The sequence below is a fragment of the Bufo bufo genome, chromosome 5, assembly GCF_905171765.1.
Source record: "Bufo bufo chromosome 5, aBufBuf1.1, whole genome shotgun sequence".
Classification (NCBI taxonomy): Eukaryota; Metazoa; Chordata; class Amphibia; order Anura; family Bufonidae; genus Bufo; species Bufo bufo.
In genome coordinates, this window is record NC_053393.1 from 400,268,087 (window position 1) to 400,291,927 (window position 23,841).

The window sequence follows — 23,841 nt, forward strand, 5'->3', positions numbered from 1 at the left end:
ATGCAGTAGAAGATAAAAATCCAGTACTGCAAATGTCTGATCATAGCGTTTCCTAGAGGTACATGTAAGGCTACTTTCACACTGGCGTTTTGGTTTCAGTTTGTGAGATCCGTTCAGGGATCTCACAAGCGGTCCAAAACGGATCAGTTTTGACCTTAATGCATTCTGAATGGATAAAGATCCGCTCAGAATGCATCAGTTTGGCTCCGCTCCATCTCCATTCCGCTTTGGAGGCGGACACCAAAACGCTGCTTGCAGCGTTTTGGTGTCCCGTCTGACCAAACTGAGCCAAACGTTTTCACTGACAATATGGCACAATAGAAAACGGATCCGTTCCCCATTGACTTTCAAAGGTGTTCAAGATGGATCCGTCTTGGCTATGTTAAAGATAATACAAACTGATCCGTTCTGAACAGATGCAGACGGTTGTATTATCTGAACGGATGCGTTTGTGCAGATCCATGACGGGTCCGCACCAAACGTGAGTGTGAAAGTAGCCTAATCCAAACCGGGCTTGTCTGAACCAGACCACCAGAGATTCTCTAGCCAGACATACTGGTATACTGAGAGCTACATGGAATAATCTAAGGCAGGGGTGTCAAACTCAAATTCATCGGGGGCCGCATCAGCAGTTTGGTCACCCTCAAAGGGCCGGAAAACTTACATTTACTTGGCTTGGCCCTTGGGGATCTCGGACGCCACTTCCACACTTTGGCCGGGGGCTCGGTGGAGCTGATGAGGTGTTTTATCCTAATGAGAAAGATTTCATAATAAGTATTTGGAGAAGGTGCAGAGGGATAGCAGAGCAGGGAGAGGCTGGTGCTGCTACTAGGGGGTCATACCATGGGGGAGTAATAAAGCCCACCATAATGCCCCCCCCAGTAGTAATAATTCTCCTTATAATGTGACAGTGCAAAAAATACCCCCTTGTAATGCCCCCATTTGAGCTAATGTCCTCATAGTGCCCCCATAATGTGCCAGTATAAAATACCCCTATATAGTGCCCCTAGTAAATGACCCCATAGTGCTCCACACCCTCCTTCCTCCTAGTGCCCCCCATAATGTACCAGTATAAAATGCTCCAGTAGATGCCCTCAGTGTCCCCCATAATTTGCAAGTATAAAAAATCCCCTTCTTAGTGTCCCCCGTAGATGACCCCATAGTACTCCTCTCCCCCCTTCCCCATAGTACCCACTATGTGTCCCAGTATAAAATTGTACTGTACAGAGAGCCCATATAAAATACCCCTTCTTTGTGGCCTCAGTAGATGCCCCTATAGTGCCCCCAATCATGTGCCAGTATTAACAGCCCCCCCCCCGTGCCAGTAATAGTAGCCCCCTATGCCAGTAATAGCAGCCCCCCTGTGCCAGTAATAGCAGCCCCCAGTAATAACAGCCCCCAGTAATAACAGCCCCTCTGTGCCAGTAATAACAGCCCCCAGTAATAAGAGCCCCTCTGTGCCAGTAATAACAGCCCCCAGTAATAAGAGCCCCTCTGTGCCAGTAATAACAGCCCCCAGTAATAAGAGCCCCTCTGTGTCAGTAATAACAGCCCCTCTGTGTCAGTAATAACAGCCCCTCTGTGCCAGTAATAACAGCCCCCGCCAGTAATAACAGCCCCCCCTTTGCCAGTAATAACAGCCCCCAGTAATAAGAGCCCCTCTGTGTCAGTAATAAGAGCCCCTCTGTGCCAGTAATAACAGCCCCCGCCAGTAATAACAGCCCCCCCTTTGCCAGTAATAACAAACAGCCCCCCCTTTGCCAGTAATAACAAACAGCCCCCCCTTTGCCAGTAATAACAGCCCCCGCCAGTAAAAGTATTGTACATAATAAAAAATAAAAAAAAAAAAACATACTTACCTCCATGTCAGCGATGCGATGCAGGCCTCTTCTGGCCTGTGTCCCACGCTGTATGGCTCAGGCAGCGCAATGACGTCATCGTGCCGCCTGCGCCGGCCTCTGATAGGCTGCCGGCCTAGTGCCTGCAGCCTATCAGAGGAAGGGAAAGGGACACGCCTCTCCCTCCCCTACCGCAGCACAGACAGGCATCTGTATCGCCGTCCTGAGGACGGCGATACAGATGACTGGAGATGAGCGCTTCCACAATGGAAGCGCTCATCTCCCTGTGCCCAGCCGCCGCCGCCAGCTCGCTCGCTGCGCGGGCCACATGACGAGGTCTGGCGGGCCGGATTCGGCCCGCGGGCCTTGTGTTTGACACCCGTGATCTAAGGCCTCATGCAAACGACTATGTATTTTGTGGTCCGCAAAAAATACGGATGACGTCTGTTGGCATTCCGTATTTTGCGGAACGGAACAGCTGGCCCTTAATAGAACAGTTCTATGTTTGTCCGCAATGCGGACAATAATAGGACATGTTCTATTTTTTTGCAGAACGGACATACAGAAACGGGAATGCACACAGGATGGATACGGAAAGAAAATATGTTCGTGTGCATAAGGCCTATGGGCGCATTCACATCACCGGGGGCGACAGGTCCTCTGTACACAGACAGATTTTATCAGCAGATCCCAACTATTTCAGCAGCATCCACTGCAGTCAACTTTAGATCTCCTGTCGAGGGAAACACACAAAAAAAGTCTGCTTTTAAGGGTCCATTCACACGTCCGTTGTTTCTTTCCTGATCTGTTCCGTTTTTTGCGGAACAGATCTGGACCCATTCATTTTCAATGGGTCCTGAAAAAAATCGGACAGCTCAATGTCTGATTTTTTTTCAGGACCCATTGAAAATGAATGGGTCCAGATCTGTTCCGCAAAAAACGGAACAGATCAGGAAAGAAACAACGGACGTGTGAATGGACCCTAACTCTTCAGATCCCACGGTTTTGTTCAGAATAAGCAGCAACAAGTGTCTAGTGGCCACAGATCACCAACCACTGTACAGCGTGGCTGTTGTAAAAAGATAGCCGTTTGCCAATACATATATATTTTTTTTTTAAGAGGAAGAAAAAAGTAAGGGGGGGGGGGGGGGTGAGGAGGATTTCATTGAAGGAGGATGAAGCTATAACATGACTCCTATCACTTCAGAGAGCAGCGGCGCCTGGCATGGTCATGCTCCATTAGGAGGCCTTCACACCCTGTGGATTTTGTTGCAGACATTTCTGCAGCAGAGAGTTCATCTGAACAGGACTTGCAGAAATCCACGTGCTTGCCACCTCTTTCAAACTATTGGAACTGATTTTCAGTCCCGTAAATTTCTGAAACAAAAATCAGCAACGCGTGAAAGTGCCGTACTGCGTCATTCACGGATCAGCGATTCACGTGTTCTCCACGGACAGCACACGCACTTATTCATTTTAGGGCTCATGCGCACAAGCACGTATGCCCCAAATAGCGGTCCACAATGCACGTGCACGCCGTTTTTGGACGTGCACCCACTGACTTAGGCCTCATGCACACGGCCATTGGGCGACCGTGGCTGTATTGCGGCCCGCAAACGGCGGGTCGGCAATCCACGGCCGCTGGCCATGTGCACCGAGCATGCGGACCCATTCACTTGAATGGGTCCGCAATTCCGGAGATGCGGAACGGAGTCACGGAACGGAACACCGGAAGCACTACGGAGTGCTTCCGTGGTGTTTCTTTCCGTTGTTCGGCACCGCAAATAAATATGACATGTCATATTTTTTTGCAGTGCGGACAGACCACGGACCCATTCAAGTTGAATGGATCCGGCCAACTGCACAGATGTTACCCATGCATTGGGGACCGCGTGCATGAGGCCTTAGAGGGGTCTTCCCATCTTGCTACTTTGTCCTCACCTGCAGCCAGCTCTGCCGTACAGTTCCTGGTTTCCTGCTGCTTAGGCAGTTTGAGTGAAGCCCGGCCACGCCTCTTTCTGACATCACACTCCTTGCATGCTCGTTCATGTGTCTCCTATGGCCACCGCTTCTCTCCCGAATCCCTGGGCCGCGCTTGCGCAGAAGACATTTTTTCCCACCCAGCCGGCCACTCATTGCAGTCGCGAGAGCTCACGCTGCCGCGCATGCGCAAAGCTTATTTCTTTAGTGCCGCGCTGCATACAGGGCATGCGCAGCTCTGTACGAGACGCGGCACTGAAGAAATAAGCCTTGCGCATGCGCGGCAGCGTGCATGTTCAGGACTGCAATAAGCGGCCGGCTGGATGAAAAAAAAATCTTCTGCGCAAGCGCGGCCAATGAATTCGGGAGGCAAGCGGTGGCCGTATCTATGGGATACCATATGACAACAATGAGGTAGGAGGAAAAGAATTTTATCAAGAAGGGTGGGAATTTGCCAATACAATATATTTACAAAAATGATCACTGGCACATCATTAACAGATTAAACAGTGATCATTCTGATGGGAATACCCCTTTAAGGCCGAGTTCACATCAGCGTTCAGCCTTTCCGTTCTCCTGCTCCGTTCTAGGAGCAGGAGAACGGAAAGGACGGATTCGGCACATAACTGAGCCGAACGGAGCCTACAGACCCCATAGACTATAATGGGGTCCGTTAGGTTTCAGCTCAGAAGATGATTTTGGAGCGAAGACAAAAGTCCCGCATGACCAACTTTCATCTTCGCTCCAAAATCATCTTGTGAGCGTAAACCTAACGGACCCCATTATAGTCTATGGGGTCTGTAGGCTCCGTTCGGCTCAGTTATGTGCCGAATCCGTCCTTTCCGTTCTCCTGCTCCTATAACGGAGCAGGAGAACGGAAAGGCTGAACGCTGATGTGAACTAAGCCTAAATGGGTCTGTGATCAGCAAGAGATGGTCCGCACCGTAAAAAATATAAAAAAAAAAAAAAAATAGGAAATGTTCTATTTTTTTTTGCGGTGTGGCGGCACGGACCAAAATCCCACTGATGCGATTCATAGTGACTCCGCTCCGTATCTCGAGGACCCATTCAAGTCAATGATGGCTGTTTGCGATCTACAATATGGCCACGGGGTAAACTGTGCATGTGTATTCATACATTCGTGTTTTAGCACAGAAGCATTCTCTATTTTGTCCCTGTTCACAGATCCATTCTGCCCATTATAGTCTATGGCTGTGTGAAAAACACAGACGCAACACGGATCCTTCACCGACCATCTTATCACGGACACATGAAGGAGACATTATAGTGAGAGTCACCCATCACCTATAGAATAAAGGGTGGTCACTTATATGCCAGTAAAGAGGATCAGGCGCCCCGATTCATAGGAGGATAGGGGGTTGGGGTAAGCCCCCAGTGATCATAGACATCAATGACCTCACATAATGTATACTTTATCTACAAGGTAATGTTCACTGAGGAGTAGCAGTAACATTTATGTGTATACTGATGTAGCAGAGCCGAGTTTCTCATGCAGGTAAATATCCGCCTGGCGTTATGCTACATATTCATAACCGGACTAATAACAAGTCTGGCACTGCTACATCTGCAGCTACTGTAACTACTTCATACTTCCAGCTCCCAGTCATTCTCTGCCAGGTAACACTGCGCCACCGCCAGGTCACAGCCCGCAATGCTGGCGAAGTCCGTTCCCTCTCCGTTATCAGCGACGGAATCCCCGCAGCACCGTTCGGGTCCATCCCCACGGACGGTACTGAGAGGGTTGTGTCTAAACTCCAGACACCAAACGGACCTGGTCCTTTTGCAGTATGGGAAATAGCCAGGTCTCTAAGAGCCGTCTAAACTCCAGACACGGTACGGACCTCTTAGCCCCCTAGTGGACGGGTCCGGAACAGAGCTAGTGTTTAGCCAGCTCACAGTGATTTGGCTAAACTCCAGACACGGTGCGGACCTCTCGGCCCCCTGGTGGTCAGGTACGGAACTATGATGGGATTTAGCAGATTCAAAGTGAATTGGCTAAACTCCATACTCCGTAAGGACCTTCTTAACCCTTTGTGGTATGTGATCCATTACAATTAATTTTGCCAAATAAAGATGAACAGATGAGTGGTAGAAAATCTCTTTTTTATTTTTAATCCTTATAAGACCTCCTGCAGAAGACCGGATGGTTTTGCGGTCCGTTTTAAAAGGATCCGTTTTTACTTTTTTTTTGTTTCAGTACTGTCTCAGCTTCCGTTCCGTTTTTCCGTTTGGTTTGCGTTTTTTGAGGAACGGAAACAAGGCATATACAGTAATTACATTCTAAAATTCGGCTGGGCATAACATTTTCAATAGACGGTTCCGCAAAAAAATGGAACAAATACGGAAAACATACGGATACATTCTGTATCCGTTCATTTTGCAGCCCTATTGACTTGAATGGAGCCACGGGACATGATTTGCGGGCAATAATATGACCTGTTCTATCTTTGAACTGAAAAACGGAAACTGAATGCATACGGAGTACATTCCGTTTTTTTGCGGACCCATTTAAATGAATGGTTCCATATATGGAATTGAAAAAGCGTTCTGCCAAACGGAAACAAAAAACGTTTGTGTGCAGGAGGCCTAACTGTTTAATATCACCATAAAACATGAATCCGTATCATGGACATACTTCACCCCGAGTCCTGTGAGAACAGGGTCTGAGCTCAGATGATGCTGCAGAGGAGCCTCTAATCACGGAGAAATGTCCGCCGTCCAGTGTCCGAGAAAACTAAAGTATCGGCTCAAATTTTCTACTCATCAAGAGTTATCTGTGAAATGTTCCCATCAAAGTATTCAGATTGCAATACTCTGCCGGTAACCTGTGATTTCACCATCATCATGGTCAAAGGAAAGCTCAGCATGTGGCCCCATCAGATCTGCTGGTGAGGTCCTCTTCAGGTATGGAGTTTAGCCTGCTCACAGTGTACTGTCTATTTCCCATACACCAGATGGACCTGTTCTATGTGTTACCTACAGAGAGGTTCTCCTGCTGGTGAGGTCCTCTTCAGGTATGGAGTTTAGCCTGCTCACAGTGAACTGTCTATTTCCCATACACCAGATGGACCTGTTCTATGTGTTACCTACAGAGAGGTTCTCCTGCTGGTGAGGTCCTCTTCAGGTATGGAGTTTAGCCTGCTTACAGTGAACTGTCTATTTCCCATACACCAGATGGACCTGTTCTATGTGTTACCTACAGATAGGTTCTCCTGCTGGTGAGGTCCTCTTCAGGTATGGAGTTTAGCCTGCTTACAGTGAACTGTCTATTTCCCATACACCAGATGGACCTGTTCTATGTGTTACCTACAGAGAGGTTCTCCTGCTGGTGAGGTCCTCTTCAGGTATGGAGTTTAGCCTGCTCACAGTGAACTGTCTATTTCCCATACACCAGATGGACCTTTTCTATGTGTTACCTACAGAGAGGTTCTCCTGCTGGTGAGGTCCTCTTCAGACATGGAGTTTAGCCTGCTCACAGTGAACTGTCTATTTCCCATACACCAGATGGCAATACAGGTGCAGAAGATGTCTGGCCTTGCAGTTGTAGTAGCAGTTGGTTGCAGGAGTGACGGTGTGGATCATGACGGACAAGGTGCAGGAGATGATGTCTGGCTGTGGTGGGTTTTCAATGGCGGCAGGAGCGGACATGTTACTAGTGGACGAACCTAGAAATGATTTTCTTTTGCCAAACATTTGCTAACCAAATCTACCTCTGTCTACCACACACAATTTTTTCCAGAAACAGTTGCTTTACACCCACATTTTTCACTTTCGCAAGAGGTAACAGGACAAAATGCACCCCACATGATGTATAGCCGCACGGCAGGCTTCAGAGTGGAAGGAGCACCATATGGCGGTTAGGAGAGAGGATTTAGCTGGAATGGTAATTGGGAGCTATGTCGCATATGAAGACACCCAGAGGTGGCCCTAGAGTGGAAACCCCTAAAAGTGACCCCATTCCAGAATATACATCCCTGTACAAACATTTTAAGTGGTGGAAAGGGGACTTTTTACCAAACAGGAGTCTCACAGAAGGCAGAAATACTAGAGAGAGGATTTCGAAGCACACATTTGTAAAAATGAAAAATTACTAGCAGACCCCAATTTTTCACTTACACAAGGGGTTAAAGGAGAAAGTGCACCCCAGTATATGTTCCCCATTTTGCGAACACCCCATGTGTGCTCGTAGTCTGCTGTATTGGCGCACAGCAGGCCTCTACAGGCAAAGTGCAAAATATGGTTTTTGCAGGCCTGAATTGGCAGACATGGATTTTTGCTGCCATTTAAACCGCTTCCGGGTCATGGTCTGACTGTAAATTGGAGACTGGTAGAAAATGTCAGAATTCCAATATTGTCTGACGTTGGGCTTCTTTACTACGCCCATATGCAGCACGAGTCCCCAAAACTTCATCATCTCTGCTGCATCTACTGGGGTCCAACCTAGGGGTCTAGCATACGGCGAACTAGGTTTCTGAGCAATGAATTGTTGGGCGTATAAGTTGGTTTGGGCCACCATTAGATTTACAAAATCTTCAGAGAAGATTTTGAAAAAATCTAGCTCAGTGAAGTCCGCACAATCTATCAGAAATCCTGAGTGACCCATAAACTCCGGAATTTGGGGCTGATAATCGTCAGGGGGTGGGGTCCATGTGGGCTCACTCTGGGGTGCTGCCTCCGCTGCTACCCTGTGGCACCTTCTAAAGCAGGCATGCTCAACCTGCGGCCCTCCAGCTGTTGCAAAACTACAACTCCCAGCAAGCCCGAACAGCCTACAGCAGGGCATTGTGGGAGTTGTAGTTTTACAACAGCTGGAGGGCCACAGGTTGAGCATGCCTGCTCTAAAGGGTCCCTCATCAGCGGATGATGATGAGGGAGTAGAGGAAAGTGGCATCCTCTTCTTCCCCACTGGCAGACTCTGTATCGGAGGCAAGCATGGCGTATGCCCCTTCAGCTGAGTATAGTCGTTGGGATGAATGGGACATTTTTATTTTATTGGGGTGTGACGTGTGAAACGTGTAAACCTTTATTTAGTGTGGGGAGTGTATGTCACGTGAAGGGGCTTGTAATAAATTTCAAATTAGAAGAAAAGTTCTAAAAAAACCAAAAACATTTTCTGCAAAAAAAAAATTACTTGTAGAGCAAACTGAGCAGTCGCGATCAATAATGGACACTACTGATCGGTGCTCAGTGGTTGCAAAAGGCACGTACGCAGATGGTGCGTTCGTGCTGAAATCTAAACTGACACTAACTGAAATTGAGATAGATAGATATATCTAACTAACTACCACTAACTGCAGTTATTTTTTCACACACAAATGTGAAAAAAAACCTCAAATGTGCAGATGCTACTGAGCACACTACTGATTGTGCGTGCTGCTATTATATATATATATATATATATATATATATATATATATATATAAATATATATATAACTCTATATATATTTATATAAAGCCCTAACTACCAGTTCTTTTTTAACCCAAAAAAATAAAATATGAAAATAATTTACAAACAAATCTGCACAAATAATCCGCAGGTGCTGATCAGGGAGGTATGCACTGAAAAGCACTTAGCAGTCACTGCTCGCACACAGAAAAAGTGATGCAGAGCTGGAAAATGGTTAAAAAATTAAATAAAATACCAAAAAAAGTGCACGGACCAAATGGTGTCCGTAAAAAAAAGGATGGGGGGGGGGGGGGGACAGGAACAGAGGGATCTGGAACAGCTGCAAATGAAAAAAATAAATAAATTGTGCAGCTATTCCAGATGTTGTTGTTCATTCTTCTTTTCAGCATGCAAAGGCGTTAAATTCGTAGTGGTGGTACAGCACAAGTCCCAGCAAGCCACAGCAGCACAGAACCTCTCTGCAAGCAGTCACCAGCTAGAATGGCTGCATGCAGGGACGTTCTGCCTCTTCCTGTGCAGCTATAGCGCTGCCATTGGCTGGAGCGTTGTTTTAGATAATCGCAGCGCTGGCAGGGGACCCAAAACACTGGTGTCCCCTGCCTCACCTCGGATGTGACCGGTGCTGACCAGCTCAGCACCGGCCACTGTCCCCTGACCTCCTCCCGACCCTCCCCGCAGCTGCTGACAGCTTCCTGTGCTGCGATGTGACCGACACATTGATCATCCAATCACAGCGCTTGGAGCTGCAGGGGGGGGGGTGGATCGGCACCATGCTGCTCTTTCCCGGCATAGCTGCCTACCGGTAAGAGCAGCCATGGTGCAGCGATTCCACCCCGTTCTTCCCCCAGACCTCATGAAGTACATGTACGTCATGGGTCTTTTAAGTCCCATCAAGATATGACATACATGTACATCATGGGTCCTTAAGGGGTTAAAACAGCACCCAGCAGCTATGGTGCTCGAGAGCGGCTGCCATATTTAAATACCCACCCACCGAGTTACAGTCCTGATCAAAAGTTTAAGACCACTTGAAAAATGGCAAAAAATCATATTTTACATTGTTGGATCTTAACAAGGTTCCAAGTAGAGCTTCAACATGCAACAAGAAGAAATGAGAGTGAGACAAAACATTTTTTGAGCATTCAATTTAATGAAAACAACGATTAAACTGAAACAGGCTGTTTTTCAGCTGATCCAAATTTTAGGACCACATGCCTTTAAAAGGCCAAATCTGTGCAAAGATGTGGATTCATTGTCATTTTCTGTCAAGTAGTCACACGTTGTGATGGCAAAGGCAAAAAAACTCTCCCTTTTTGAAGGTGGTCGGGTTGTTGAACTGCATAAGCAGGGTCTCTCACAGCGCTCCATCGCTGCTGAGGTGGGATGCAGGAAGACAGTCATTTGGAATTTCTTAAAGGGTTTCCACCACCAGAAATACTGTTATGTAGCTGACTGATATAGCGATGCGCTAATGTCTGCACTACATAACAGTATGTTTCTAACATTAGTCCCTGCAGCCGTTTTTGTAAAAAAAAAGCACTTTTATTATATGCTAATGAGCCTCTAGGTGCTATGTGGGTGTAAAATCAGCACCTAGAGGCTCCGTCCACTCACCCTTTATCCCGCCCAGGTCCTCTGTTCTGCCCGCCCCGCTCCTCTTGATTGATGGCACAGTCCACCGCATCGTTGACGAAATCCCGCGCCGTTCACTTCTGTCTTCGGCACAGTGAGTGAATGATGCAATCCTGGTGCTGGATTCCTCACTGCGCCGGATACGTCACAGTGAGGAAGCCGGCTTCAGGAGAGCGGCCTTCACTCACTGCGCCGAAGTGAACGGCGCAGGCGCGGGATTTCACCAACGATGCAGAGAACACTGGCATCAATCAAGAGGAGCGGGGCGGGCAGAACACTGGACCTGGCGGGATAAAGGGTGAGTGGACGGAGCCTCTAGGTGCTGATTTTACGCCCACATAGCACCTAGAGGCTCATTAGCATAGTGCTGCAGGGACTAATGTTAGAAACATACTGTTATGTAGTGCTGACATTAGCGCATCGCTATATCAGTCAGCTACATAACGGTATTTCTGGTGGTAGAAACCCTTTAAATGATCCTGAGGGTTATGGAACAAAAAAGTCAAGTGGAAGAACCCAAAAAAATGTCACCAGCCCTGAGCCTTAGGATCCAATTGGCTGTCGGTCAAGACACTGGACGATCGTCGACCCAAATCAAGGCCCTTACTGGTGCTGACTGCAGCCCCATAACCATCAGACGGCATCTGAGACTGAAGGGCTTCAAAAACAAAAAACATCTTCAAAGACCTCGTCTCCTTGAACGCCACAGAACTGCTCGTTTGGACTTTGCAAGAGAGCACCAAACATGGGACATTAAAAGGTGGGAAAAAATGTAACCTTGATGGTCCTGATGGTTTCCAACGTTACTGGCATGACAAGCAGATCCCACCGGAGATGTTTTCTACGCGCCACAGTGGATGGGGCGCCATAATGGTCTGGGGTGCTTTTTCCTTCAGTGGAACAATGGAGCTTCAGGAAGTGCAGGGGCGTCAAACGGCTGCTGGCTATGTCCTGATGTTGCAGAGAGCATTCCTCATGACTGAGGGCCCTCGTCTGTGTGGTAACGATTGAGTTTTTCAACAGGACAACGCTACAGTACACAATGGCCGCAGGACAAGGGACTTCTTCCAGGAGAATAACATCACTCTTTTGGCCCATCCTGCGTGTTCCCCTGATCTAAATCCAATTGAGAACCTTTGGGGATGGATGGCAAGGGAAGTTTACAAAAATGGACAACAGTTCCAGACAGTAGATGGCCTTCGTGCGGCCGTCTTCACCACTTGGAGAAATGTTCCCACTCACCTCATGGAAACGCTTGCATCAAGCATGCCGAAACAATAACGGCGGAGCTACTCATTACTGAGTTCATGTTTGGAAGTTGGTTTAGTTTTTTTTGGAGGTTTGGTCCTAAACTTTTGATCAGCTAAAAAACAGCCTGTTTCAGTTTATTCGTTGTTTTCATTAAATTGAATGCTCAAAAAATGTTTTGTCTCACTCCCATCTCTTCTTGTTGCTTGTTGAAGCTCCACTTGGAACCTTGTTAAGATCCAGCCATGATAAATAGGATTTTTTGCCATTTTTCAAGTGATCTTTTGATCAGGACTGTATATTTACGTTGGGTGGTCACAAAGGGGTTAAAGCATTGTACAGGGAGTCCCCTTGTAGCGGTAAATGCTGCTCCTCACAGATCCGCGGGGCGGTGTAATGTGTGCGTCTGTTAGGCCATTGTTGGTGTCAAGGGCCGTGAGCGTTGGAGGCTTCATCCGAAGTCGCTTCATTTAAAACTTCGGATTAATACTGTACAGTGATTAATCTACGTAGTCTTAGAATGTATGGGCTCCGAGGAGCCGAAGTTAGTTATTCATGAAGTTGCGAGAGACACCACTGAATAACTCAGGTACAGTGATACCTCGGTTCACGAACGCTTCTGTTCACGAACAACTCGGTTCACGAACAGAAAAGTTCATAAAAATATGCTCCGGTTCACGAACTCCGCCTCGGTTCACGAACAGGAGCCGCAGCCTTTTTAATGCTATTTCCAGGCTGTCACATGGTCGTGACTTCCTGTAGGAAGACCGTGGAGAGAAGAAGAGACACAGAAAGAAGTACTGTGAGTACTCTGCAAACATTTTAAGTGATTTTTTGATTTTTGGTGTGCTTTTTAGCACATACAGTACTGTACAGTTTATTGGACACCCAATATGGCTCCCAAGAAGCATAGTGGAAAGAAGAAAGTGCGGAGCAGCAATGAAGGTGACAAGAACAGCAATGCAGGTGACAATGTGCAAAGTGGAAATGCAAGTGACAATGTGCAAAGTGGAAATGCAGGTGACAAGAATGTGCAGCGCAAGCATGGTGGCAAAAAGAAAGTGCAGAGCAGTAGTAAAGGTGACAGCAAGGTTGTGAAGAAAATAACCATTGAGCTATACTATACTGTACTAATGTGTATTGTAATTTGTTTCATATTTTTGTGCTTCAAAAACCCCCAAAAAAAGGTCAGCACGGATTAACCGGATTTACATTGAACCCTATGGGAAAATGTGCCTCGGTTCACAACCAATTCGGTTCGCGACCAGAGTCAGTTCACGAATTAAGTTCGTGAACCGAGGTATCACTGTAGTTGATTTTTTAAGTCGAAAAACACTTTAAAACTTGAAACCGAACTCGGCTTCGGTCCATTCTAGAACCTCTGAACCGAAGCAGAGTTCTGATTAAAGTTTTAAAGTGTTTTTCCACTTTAAAAATCAACTACCTGAGTTATTCAATGGAGTCTCGTGCAACTTCGTGAATAACTTACTTCGGCTCCGAGGAGCCCATACATTGTAAGGCTCCATTCACACGTCCGCAAAATGGGTCCGCATCCTTTCCGCAATTTTGCGGAATGGGTGCGGACCCATTCATTCTCTATGGGGACGGAATGGATGCGGACAGCACACAGTGTGCTGTCTGCAGCCGCAATTGCAGAGCGCGGCCCCGATTTTGGGTCCGCAGCTCCTCAAAAAGATAGAGCATGTCCTATTCTTGTCCGCAGCTTGCGGACAAGAATAGGCATTTCTATGGGGGCGACGGGCTGGTTTGTTGCAGACCCGCAATTTACGGGTCCGCAACACACCACGGACGTGTGAATGTAGCCTTAGACTGTACAGAGACTAATCACTGTACTAGGGGTGCACCGAAATGAAAATTCTGGTCCGAAACCGAAAATTCTGGATGCCCTTGACCGAAACTGCCTTTTTGCTCAAATACTTTTAAAATACTTTTTTTTTAATGATTTTATTAATAATTCTTTTTCATGAATTTAATAAATCATATTATATATGGAGAGGGGGATCTGTGGGTGGCGCTGTTATGGAGAGGGGGATCTGTGGGTGGCGCTGTTATGGAGAGGGGGATCTGTGGGTGGCGCTGTTATGGAGAGGGGGATCTGTGGGTGGCGCTGTTATGGAGAGGGGGATCTGTGGGTGGCGCTGTTATGGAGAGGGGGATCTGTGGGTGGCGCTGTTATGGAGAGGGGGATCTGTGGGTGGCGCTGTTATGGAGAGGGGGATCTGTGGGTGGCGCTGTTATGGAGAGGGGGATCTGTGGGTGGCGCTGTTATGGAGAGGGGGATCTGTGGGTGGCGCTGTTATGGAGAGGGGGATCTGTGGGTGGCGCTGTTATGGAGAGGGGGATCTGTGGGTGGCGCTGTTATGGAAGGGGGGATCTGTGGGTGGCTCTGTTATGGAGAGGGGGATCTGTGGGTGGCGCTGTTATGGAGGGGGGGGGGATCTGTGGGTGGCTCTGTTATGGAGGGGGGGGATCTGTGGGTGGCTCTGTTATGGAGAGGGGGATCTGTGGGTGGCGCTGTTATGGAGAGGGGGATCTGTGGGTGGCTCTGTTATGGAAGGGGGGATCTGTGGGTGGCTCTGTTATGGAGAGGGGGATCTGTGGGTGGCGCTGTTATGGAGGGGGGGGGGATCTGTGGGTGGCTCTGTTATGGAGGGGGGGGATCTGTGGGTGGCGCTGTTATGGAGAGGGGGATCTGTGGGTGGCGCTGTTATGGAGAGGGGGATCTGTGGGTGGCTCTGTTATGGAGAGGGGGATCTGTGGGTGGCGCTGTTATGGAGAGGGGGATCTGTGGGTGGCTCTGTTATGGAGAGGGGGATCTGTGGGTGGCGCTGTTATGGAGGGGGGGGGGGGGTCTGTGGGTGGCGCTGTTATGGAGAGGGGGATCTGTGGGTGGCGCTGTTATGGAGGGGGGGATATGTGCACTGTTATGGGCATAACAGTGCACAGATCCCCCCCTCCCCATAGCAGTGCCATAGACCGATCCCCCTACCCATAACAGCCCCGGCCCTGCTACTCACAGTATCACTCACTGCATCTTTAATTTTACCTTACAATCATGACGCTCCAGTAACAACTCTGCAGGAAGGGCGGCGTAACGTCACTTACTCACGTGACGCACCTGCTCCGCCCACTTTATGAATAAAGGAGGCGGAGCAGGTGCATCACGTGAGTAAGTGACGTTACGCCGCCCTCCGCTCTGCCTGCAGAGTTGTTACTGGAGCGTCATGATTGTAAGGTAAAATAAAGATGCAGTGACTCAAAGTAAACCGCCCGCCCGCAGATGGTGAGCGACAAATCCCACACCCCATATTTTCGGCCGATATGTAACAATATCGGCCGAAATGGATTAGGTACATTTTTGGCCGATATTTTCGGCTGCCGGAATTTCGGTGCACCCCTACACTGTACAGTATTATTCCCAAGTTTTGAATGAAGCATCTGAAGCTTCACTCAACACTGACCATTATTTACGTCTGCGGCCGTCTCTATGCACAGCTACAAGCGCCGAGAATACAGAAAAACTGCAATAAAAAATTATTTTAAAAAAAATAGAGAAATGAACATAAAAATATAGAATACATGTTTTTGGGTTCAACAATAAGTTTTTATTAGAAACAGTAAAACCTGCAGCTTTCACTTCGACTTGTACAGTAGAAAATATATAAGAATAAATATCGGGTGCGGAGAAGATGAAAACCTGTTCTATTTAGCAAAACATGTGACATACAACGTGGCCCCCCAGATAGCAGCCTGCAAACAAAATCACACTGCGCCCCCCCCCCCCCCACATACCAAATCACACAGCAACCCCCCTGCATCCAATATTACAATGCCCCCCCATCATACAATCCCACACCATAGAGCCCCCCCATCATACAATCCCACACCATAGAGCCCCCCCATCATACAATCCCACACCATAGAGCCCCCCCATCATACAATCCCACACCATAGAGCCCCCCCATCATACAATCCCACACCATAGAGCCCCCCCATCATACAATCCCACACCATAGAGCCCCCCCATCATACAATCCCACACCATAGAGCCCCCCCATCATACAATCCCACACCATAGAGCCCCCCCATCATACAATCCCACACCATAGAGCCCCCCCATCATACAATCCCACACCATAGAGCCCCCCCATCATACAATCCCACACCATAGAGCCCCCCCATCATACAATCCCACACCATAGAGCCCCCCCATCATACAATCCCACACCATAGGGCCCCCCCATCATACAATCCCACACCATAGAGCCCCCCCATCATACAATCCCACACCATAGAGCCCCCCCATCATACAATCCCACACCATAGAGCCCCCCCATCATACAATCCCACACCATAGAGCCCCCCCATCATACAATCCCACACCATAGAGCCCCCCCATCATACAATCCCACACCATAGAGCCCCCCCATCATACAATCCCACACCATAGAGCCCCCCCATCATACAATCCCACACCATAGAGCCCCCCCATCATACAATCCCACACCATAGAGCCCCCCCATCATACAATCCCACACCATAGAGCCCCCCCATCATACAATCCCACACCATAGAGCCCCCCCATCATACAATCCCACACCATAGAGCCCCCCCATCATACAATCCCACACCATAGAGCCCCCCCATCATACAATCCCACACCATAGAGCCCCCCCATCATACAATCCCACACCATAGAGCCCCCCCATCATACAATCCCACACCATAGAGCCCCCCCATCATACAATCCCACACCATAGAGCCCCCCCATCATACAATCCCACACTACTGTAATGGTAACAGCACTGAAATAGAAGCGCGCGCTGGCTGCAGACCCACGTGACCTAGAAAGGTCACGTGATAGTGTGACGTCAGAAGGTCCGTTTCGTGTCTGGACTCGGAGTTTAGTCGCTACCGTACTGAGAGTGAGACAGCAGCCAACAAACCACGCCTACCTAGGAATGGCAGCAGAACAGACGCCTCCCGAACCGTCCAATCCCCGTGCTCGCTGCAGGGAGCCGTGCTTCTGTTAGCTAAGAGCTCTCGACCAATATTATCGCGAGATTGACGGACATGTTAAAAGCCAATCGTAGTTAAAAGTTGAAATCATGTGATGCGTTCCAAGCTGGAATGCGGAAGTAAAGTAACCAGTTAATTAAATGTTTAATTTTTTTCTTTATTTGCTATAGCGCCGCGCGCAGTTACACGGTAAAATAGCTCCGTTGCGGAAACGAAAGGTTCACAACTTCTGCTTATCAGTAACGTCTCCACACGGGGGCGGGGTTTGCCGGCATGTAACTGCACTTGGAGGTGACCTGCACTGTGCCCGGTAGCCATGAGCGCTTCATCGTTAAGTGCGTTAAGAACGCTGTTCAAAACTTACCTAGACACGCCTGGATTTGACCGAGTTATGAGCAAGGTATGACGCTGTGAATGTGAGCTGGGTGTACGGTTACCCGTAGCAACCAGTGGTTTACTGCTTCTGAAGTGCATTCTCCACAGAGATAAAGCTGCCCTGCTTCTCGAATGGCTGACAGCTAGTAATCCAAGCACACACACATGCATACTGGGTTTGGCCGAGCATGCATGTGTTTTCAGTGACAAGAGAGGAGATGTGTCTGGCAGCAGCTTATTTCCTGGAAGTAGCTTCATCCTCTATACACTGGATGGAGCTGTAGTTTTGGCTGCTGGAACCACTCAGGAATAGCTGATGCAGGGTGTAGGACGCCCACCAATCAGATATTGAAGAGGTTTTCAGCAGGGGCGTAGCTATAGGGGGTGCAGAGGTAGCAGTCGCTACCGGGCCCAGGAGTCTGAGGGGGCCCAAAGACCCTTGTGCCACATAAGACACTGGCATTATAGAAAGTGTATGCTGGTCAAGTTACCCCTCTGGCTGGAGGTAAGGGGTTAGGTTAAGAATTTGGTATGAGGGGGTGCCCTTTCAATGTTTGCCTCAGGCAGCAGAAAGGCTATGTGCTCCCCTGCCCCTTGCCAACAAGCAGTGAGGGACGGCGGCCCAAGCTAAACTCTTGCACCAGGGCCCATGAGCTTTTAGCTACGCCCCTGGTTTTCAGGGACTGTAATACTCCTGGCCTATTCTTAGGATATCAATATCAGATTCCTGGGGGTCTGACTCCTGGTGTCCCTGTGATCGTCTGTGTACCAAAGCCGAGCACGGCTCCATACTCTGTGTAATGGCTGTGCCTGGATACTGCAGTCTGGTCCCATTCAGTCAGCCACCACAGTGTATGGAGATGTGTGATCAGCAGGGTCCTGGGAGTCAGATCCTAAGGATAAAGATTCAAAATGAAAGTCCTGAGGAGCCACTTGATGAAACGCAGCAGGTCACCATTCTTCAGGATAACAACCTATTTTGTGCTTCTTGTAAATTCCCCAGCTCCAGCTTGTGTCTGCAAGTCCTGGTAAAATTGTCTGTGAGCTGAAAGTTGATGAGGAGCACACAAATAATCTTGGCACCATGCATGGCGGCTTCACGGCTACCTTGGTCGATACGGTTTCCACTGCTGCTTTGCTGAACACAGAGAGAGGAGCTGCAGGAGTCAGCGTGGACATGAACATTACGTAAGTCAGGATGCTTGGAGAGATTAGAAGTAGGTTTTTGATCTAGTTCATTAGATGTGCGGGCATCAGGGCATAGTCTTTAAGTGGTTTTTCAAACAAAATATGTTTACCACTTAAAACACAAGGTAGGTGACACCTGTATTATCTATAGGTACTCCACTAGAGCAGGGGGTCCCAAAATCCAATTCCTACACACTGTAGGACTGCACTAAGGATGGAGCGGTGCCCAGTATGTGTGTTGCTCCTCCATTCAAAATCTAGGGGGCTAACAGGTTTGGGACCCCCATTCACTGCTGCTCCCATTCATTTCAATAGGAGCCATGCCGCAGTAACCAGCTCCATCCACTACACAATAGACAGATCTGTGCAGTGTCAGTGCTAGAACTGTTCGGGGTGTCAGACCTTTGCTGATCTGATATCGATGATCTAGTCTGAGGATCAGCCATCAAAATCCTGGACAACCCCTTTAAGGAATCAGACAGATGTATAACATAAAAATAATAATAATTCTACAGTATATGAAATCCAAGACCTACTGAGAGGAGTCGGCCTCTCTGTAGAAGCCCTAGTACGTATGGCTCTGTAAAAACAGCCAATAATGCATGAGAGCTAAAGTCCAACACTGATCACTTCTTTGTGGGCTACCTCGTATCATACACATACCTACCTTATGGCTCATTCAGACGGTTGTATTTCTGGGTCCGCATCCGTTCCGCAATTTTGCGGAACGGGTGTGGACCTATTAATTTTAATGGATCTGCATCCGTAGTTCCGTTCCGCGGCCCCACAAAAAAATCTAGAGCATGTCCAGATAAAAATAGGCATTTCTATATAGGGCTAGCCCTGTGCGTTTCACAAAATGTGGAACGCACGTAGCCAGTATCCGTGTTCTGCGGATCCGCAATTTACGGACCACAAAACATTTAGTCATCTGAATGTATCCTTAGTACGGTTGTGGTGTAATCCAAAAAGTAGTTGGTAACCTAGTGAGCAAATCTGAGACAAGCCTTTGATGTGGCAGAAGGATCCTTGGAAGCACAGTGAGTATAATCATGAATATTCAGCCGCTATATAATGTACGGCGCTGTGCTTGGTAAGCACCTGGGATGCTGTCACCCCCACCAGAGCTCCAGTGAGCGCCTCAGCTTCCCGAAACAGCTGATCAGTGGGGGCACTGGGACTCTGACCCCCGCCAGTGTGATACTGATGACCTATCCTCTGGCTAGGTCATCAATATTCTTTCTTGGATAACCCCTTTAAGGCTCCCGTAGGGTTTTGTTTAAAAGGAAAAAAGCCTTTAAACACACCTGTAGTTGTCTCTATGAACCATCGGATCTGAGACCTAAGAGTAGGGATCGACCGATTATCGGTTTTACCGATATTATCGGCCGATATTGAGGATTTTGAACGTTATCGGCATCTATTTTGCCGATATACCGATAACGTATTGGGAACACAGATCACGCTGCTCTCAGCGCGTTCTGTGTTCCCTCCGCAGCACAGGGGAGAAGGAAGCAGTGTCTCCTCCCCCTGTGATGCTGCTGCCGCCAATGGCAGGAGAGGAGACAAGAGGAGGGGAGGGGCTGTGGCCGCTGCGCCACCAATGAAGATGAGTCTTTCATTAATTCATATACAGGAGGCGGGAGCTGGCTGCAGAATCACATAGCCAGCTCCCGACCTCTATGAACGGCAGCTGCGGTCCGCGGTAGTTAACCCCTTAGGTGCCGCGGATCGCAGCTACCGCTCATAGAGGTCGGGAGCCGGCTATGTGACTCTGCAGCCAGCTCCCGCCTCCTGTATGTGAAAGAGAGGTATCTTCATTGGTGGCGCAGTGCGCCCCCCCCCATCCCAATAGTAAAAACATTGGTGGCGCAGTCAATGGGGACGGATCCGTTTGACGTTGACACAATATGGTGCCATTTCAAACGGATCCGTCCCCATTGACTTTCAATGTAAAGTCTGGAGTCCCTTTTATACCATCGGATCAGAGTTTTCTCCAATCCGATGGTATATTTTAACTTGAAGCGTCCCCATCACCATGGGAACGCCTCTATGTTAGAATATACTGTCGGATATGAGTTAGATGGTGAAACCTCATTTCCGACAGTATATTCTAACACAGAGGCGTTCCCATGGTGATGGGGACGCTTCTAGTTAAAATATACTACAAACTGTGTACATGACTGCCCCCTGCTGCCTAGCAGCATCCGATCTCTTACAGGGGGCCGTGATCAGCACAATTAACCCCTCAGGTGCCGCACCTGAAGGGATTAATTGTACTATCACATCCCCCTGTAAGAGATCAGGGCTGCCAGGCAGCAGGGGGCAGACCCCCCCCCCCCTCCCCAGTTTGAATATCATTGGTGGCCAGTGCGGCCCCCCCCCCCCCCCTTCCTCCCTCTATTGTAATAATTCGTTGGTGGCACAGTGTGCCCCCCCCCTTCCTCCCTCTATTGTAATAAATCGTTGGTGGCACTGTGCGCCCCCCATTGCCCCCCCCCCCCCCTCCCTCTATAGCATTAACAACATTGGTGGCCAGTGTGCGGCCTCCCATCCCCCCCCCCCCCGATCATTGGTGGCAGCAAGTTACTAGCAATAGTACAATAGTAAAAGATTCATACTTACCGGGGAGCTGCGATGTTCGTGTCCGGCCGGGAGCTCCTTCTACTGGGAAGTGACAGTTCATTTAGCATTGCGCCGCATAGACCTGTCACTTACCAGTAGGTGGAGCTCCCGGCCGGACACGAACATCGCAGCAGCCGGTAAGTATGAATCTTCTACTATTGTACTATTGCTAAGTAACCATGGCAACCAGGACTGTAGTAGCGTCCTGGTTGCCATGGTTACCGATCGGAGCCCCAGCGATTAAACTGGGACTCCGATCGGAACTCCGCTGCCACCAATTAATGGGGGGGGGGGGAGAGATGGGAGGCCGCACACTGGCCACCAATGTTGTTAATGCTATAGAGGGAGGGGGGGCCGATGGGGGGCGCACACTGTGCCACCAACGAATTTTTACAATAGAGGGAGGGGGGGGGCCGCACTGGCCACCAACCTATTATTACAATAGAGGGGGGGGGGGCGCACTGGCCACCAATGATATTCAAACTGGGGAGGGGGGGGGAGGGTCTGCCCCCTGCTGCCTGGCAGCCCTGATCTCTTACAGGGGGCCGTGATCAGCACAATTAACCCCTTCAGGTGCCGCACCTAAAGGGGTTAATTGTGCTGATCACGGTCCCCTGTAAGAGATCGGGTGCTGCCAGGCAGCAGGGGGCAGTCTTGTACACAGTTTGTAGTGTATTCTAACTAGAAGCGTCCCCATCACCATGGGAACGCTTCTGTGTTAGAATATACTGTCGGTTCTGAGTTTTCAAAGCTTTTATGCAGACGGATCTTCGGATCCGTCTGTATAAAAACTAACCTGCGGCCACGGATCACGGACACGGATGCCAATCTTGTGTGCATCCGTGTTCTTTCATGGACCCATTGACTTGAATGGGTCCGTGAACCGTTGGCCGTGAAAAAAATAGGACAGGTCATATTTTTTTCACGGCCAGGAAACACGGATCTCGGATGCGGCTGCAAAACGGTGCATTTTCCGTTTTTTCCACGGACCCATTGAAAGTCAATGGGTCCGTGAAAAAAAACGGAAAACGGCACAACGGTCGTGTGCAGGAGGCCTAAGAGGCAGACTTGTGAGGTGTTAATGTTCTGCAGTTTTCTAATAAGTATTCTTAAAGGGGTTATCCCATCTTAGACAATGGGGGCATATCGCTAGGATATGCCCCCATTGTCTGATAGGTGCGGGTCCCACCTCTGGGATCCGCACCTACAAGGAGAACGGAGCGTAGAAAGTTGAAGAGGGCGCATGCGCAGCCGCCCTCCTTTAATTTCTATGGAGCCGCCGAAAATAGCCGAGCGCTGGCTCGGCTATTTCCGTCGGCCCCATAGAAATGAATGGGAGCGGTGGCTGCACATGCGCGGTGCGTTCCCATTCACTTCAATGGGAGAGGCGGGGAGCTGCGCCTGGTGGTGGACGGACCTCGAGAAACCCGGGGTCCTCCAGCCACAACTCTCCCCGGCTCCGTTCTCCTTGTAGGTGCGGGTCCCAGAGGTGGGACCCGCACCTATCAGACAATGGGGGCATATCCTAGCAATATGCCCCCATTGTCTAAGATGGGAATACCCCTTTAAAAGGGTGCAAAATGTCTCTAAAATGTCTTCTGCTTTCTTAAAGGTATATGAATGCTGCCAAAATCGGAGAATCCGTTCTCATCACTGCACAAATTTTGAAGCAAGGAAGAACATTGGCGTTTGCAACTGTAGATCTGGTTAATAAAGAGACGGGGAAACTAATAGCACAAGGACGGCACACAAAACATCTGGGGAGTTAGGGCTTCACGACAAGTGTAATATAGCTATTAATAAAAATTAATTCCCCTGTTCTTCTCCTTTTTAGTCTACAATGAGGAATTGTATGTTTCCTTCCACATGCTCTCAGAATAATATTGCACAATGCCTAGGTTCGATCTGACCAAGGACACAACTGCATAGAGTTTGTATGTTCTCCCTTTGTTTGCGTGTGTTTCCTCCCACACTCACACTTATATTGTGAGCCCCACTGGGGACAGCGAGTGATAATGTCTGTAAAGCGCTGTGGGATATGTCACCGCTATATCAGCTAGTAAAATAATAAATACTGTGTACACACCTTTCAGGAGTGTATCTTTGGATGGTGGCGCTAAGCGTGTAAACTGGTAAAATACCAGAGTGTTTCTTTAAACTTCAGTTGCTGCTCTCCTGTTGTTTTTTAAGAAACTACAAACTAAGGCTCCATTCAGACGTCCGTATCCGTTCCACAATTATGCTGAACGGGTGCGGACAGCACACTATGTGCTGTTCTCCGCATCCGCACTTCCGGATCCCCAATTCCGTTCCAGAAAAAATATAGAACATGTGCTATTCTTGTCCGCAACTGCATTTTCTATAATGGTGCTGGCGATGTGCAGTCCGTGAAATGCGGAACGCACATTGCCGGTGATGGTGTTTTGCATATCCACAACGTCTGAATGGACCCAAACATAATGCTATGCAACTCCAGCAGTGCTAC

General features: G+C 48.7%; 1 protein-coding gene across 1 annotated transcript; it reads left to right on the forward strand.

Annotated features, from left to right (window-relative positions):
* Positions 1 to 17,324: 17,324 nt before the first annotated feature.
* Positions 17,325 to 23,354, forward strand: ACOT13 (acyl-CoA thioesterase 13). The gene is made up of 3 exons (XM_040432896.1): positions 17,325 to 17,568; positions 18,547 to 18,731; positions 22,969 to 23,354. The coding sequence occupies exons 1-3, from the start codon at positions 17,485 to 17,487 to the stop codon at positions 23,123 to 23,125; spliced, it is 426 nt and encodes a 141-aa protein (XP_040288830.1). The 5' UTR covers positions 17,325 to 17,484; the 3' UTR covers positions 23,126 to 23,354.
* The last annotated feature ends 487 nt before the right edge of the window (positions 23,355 to 23,841 follow it).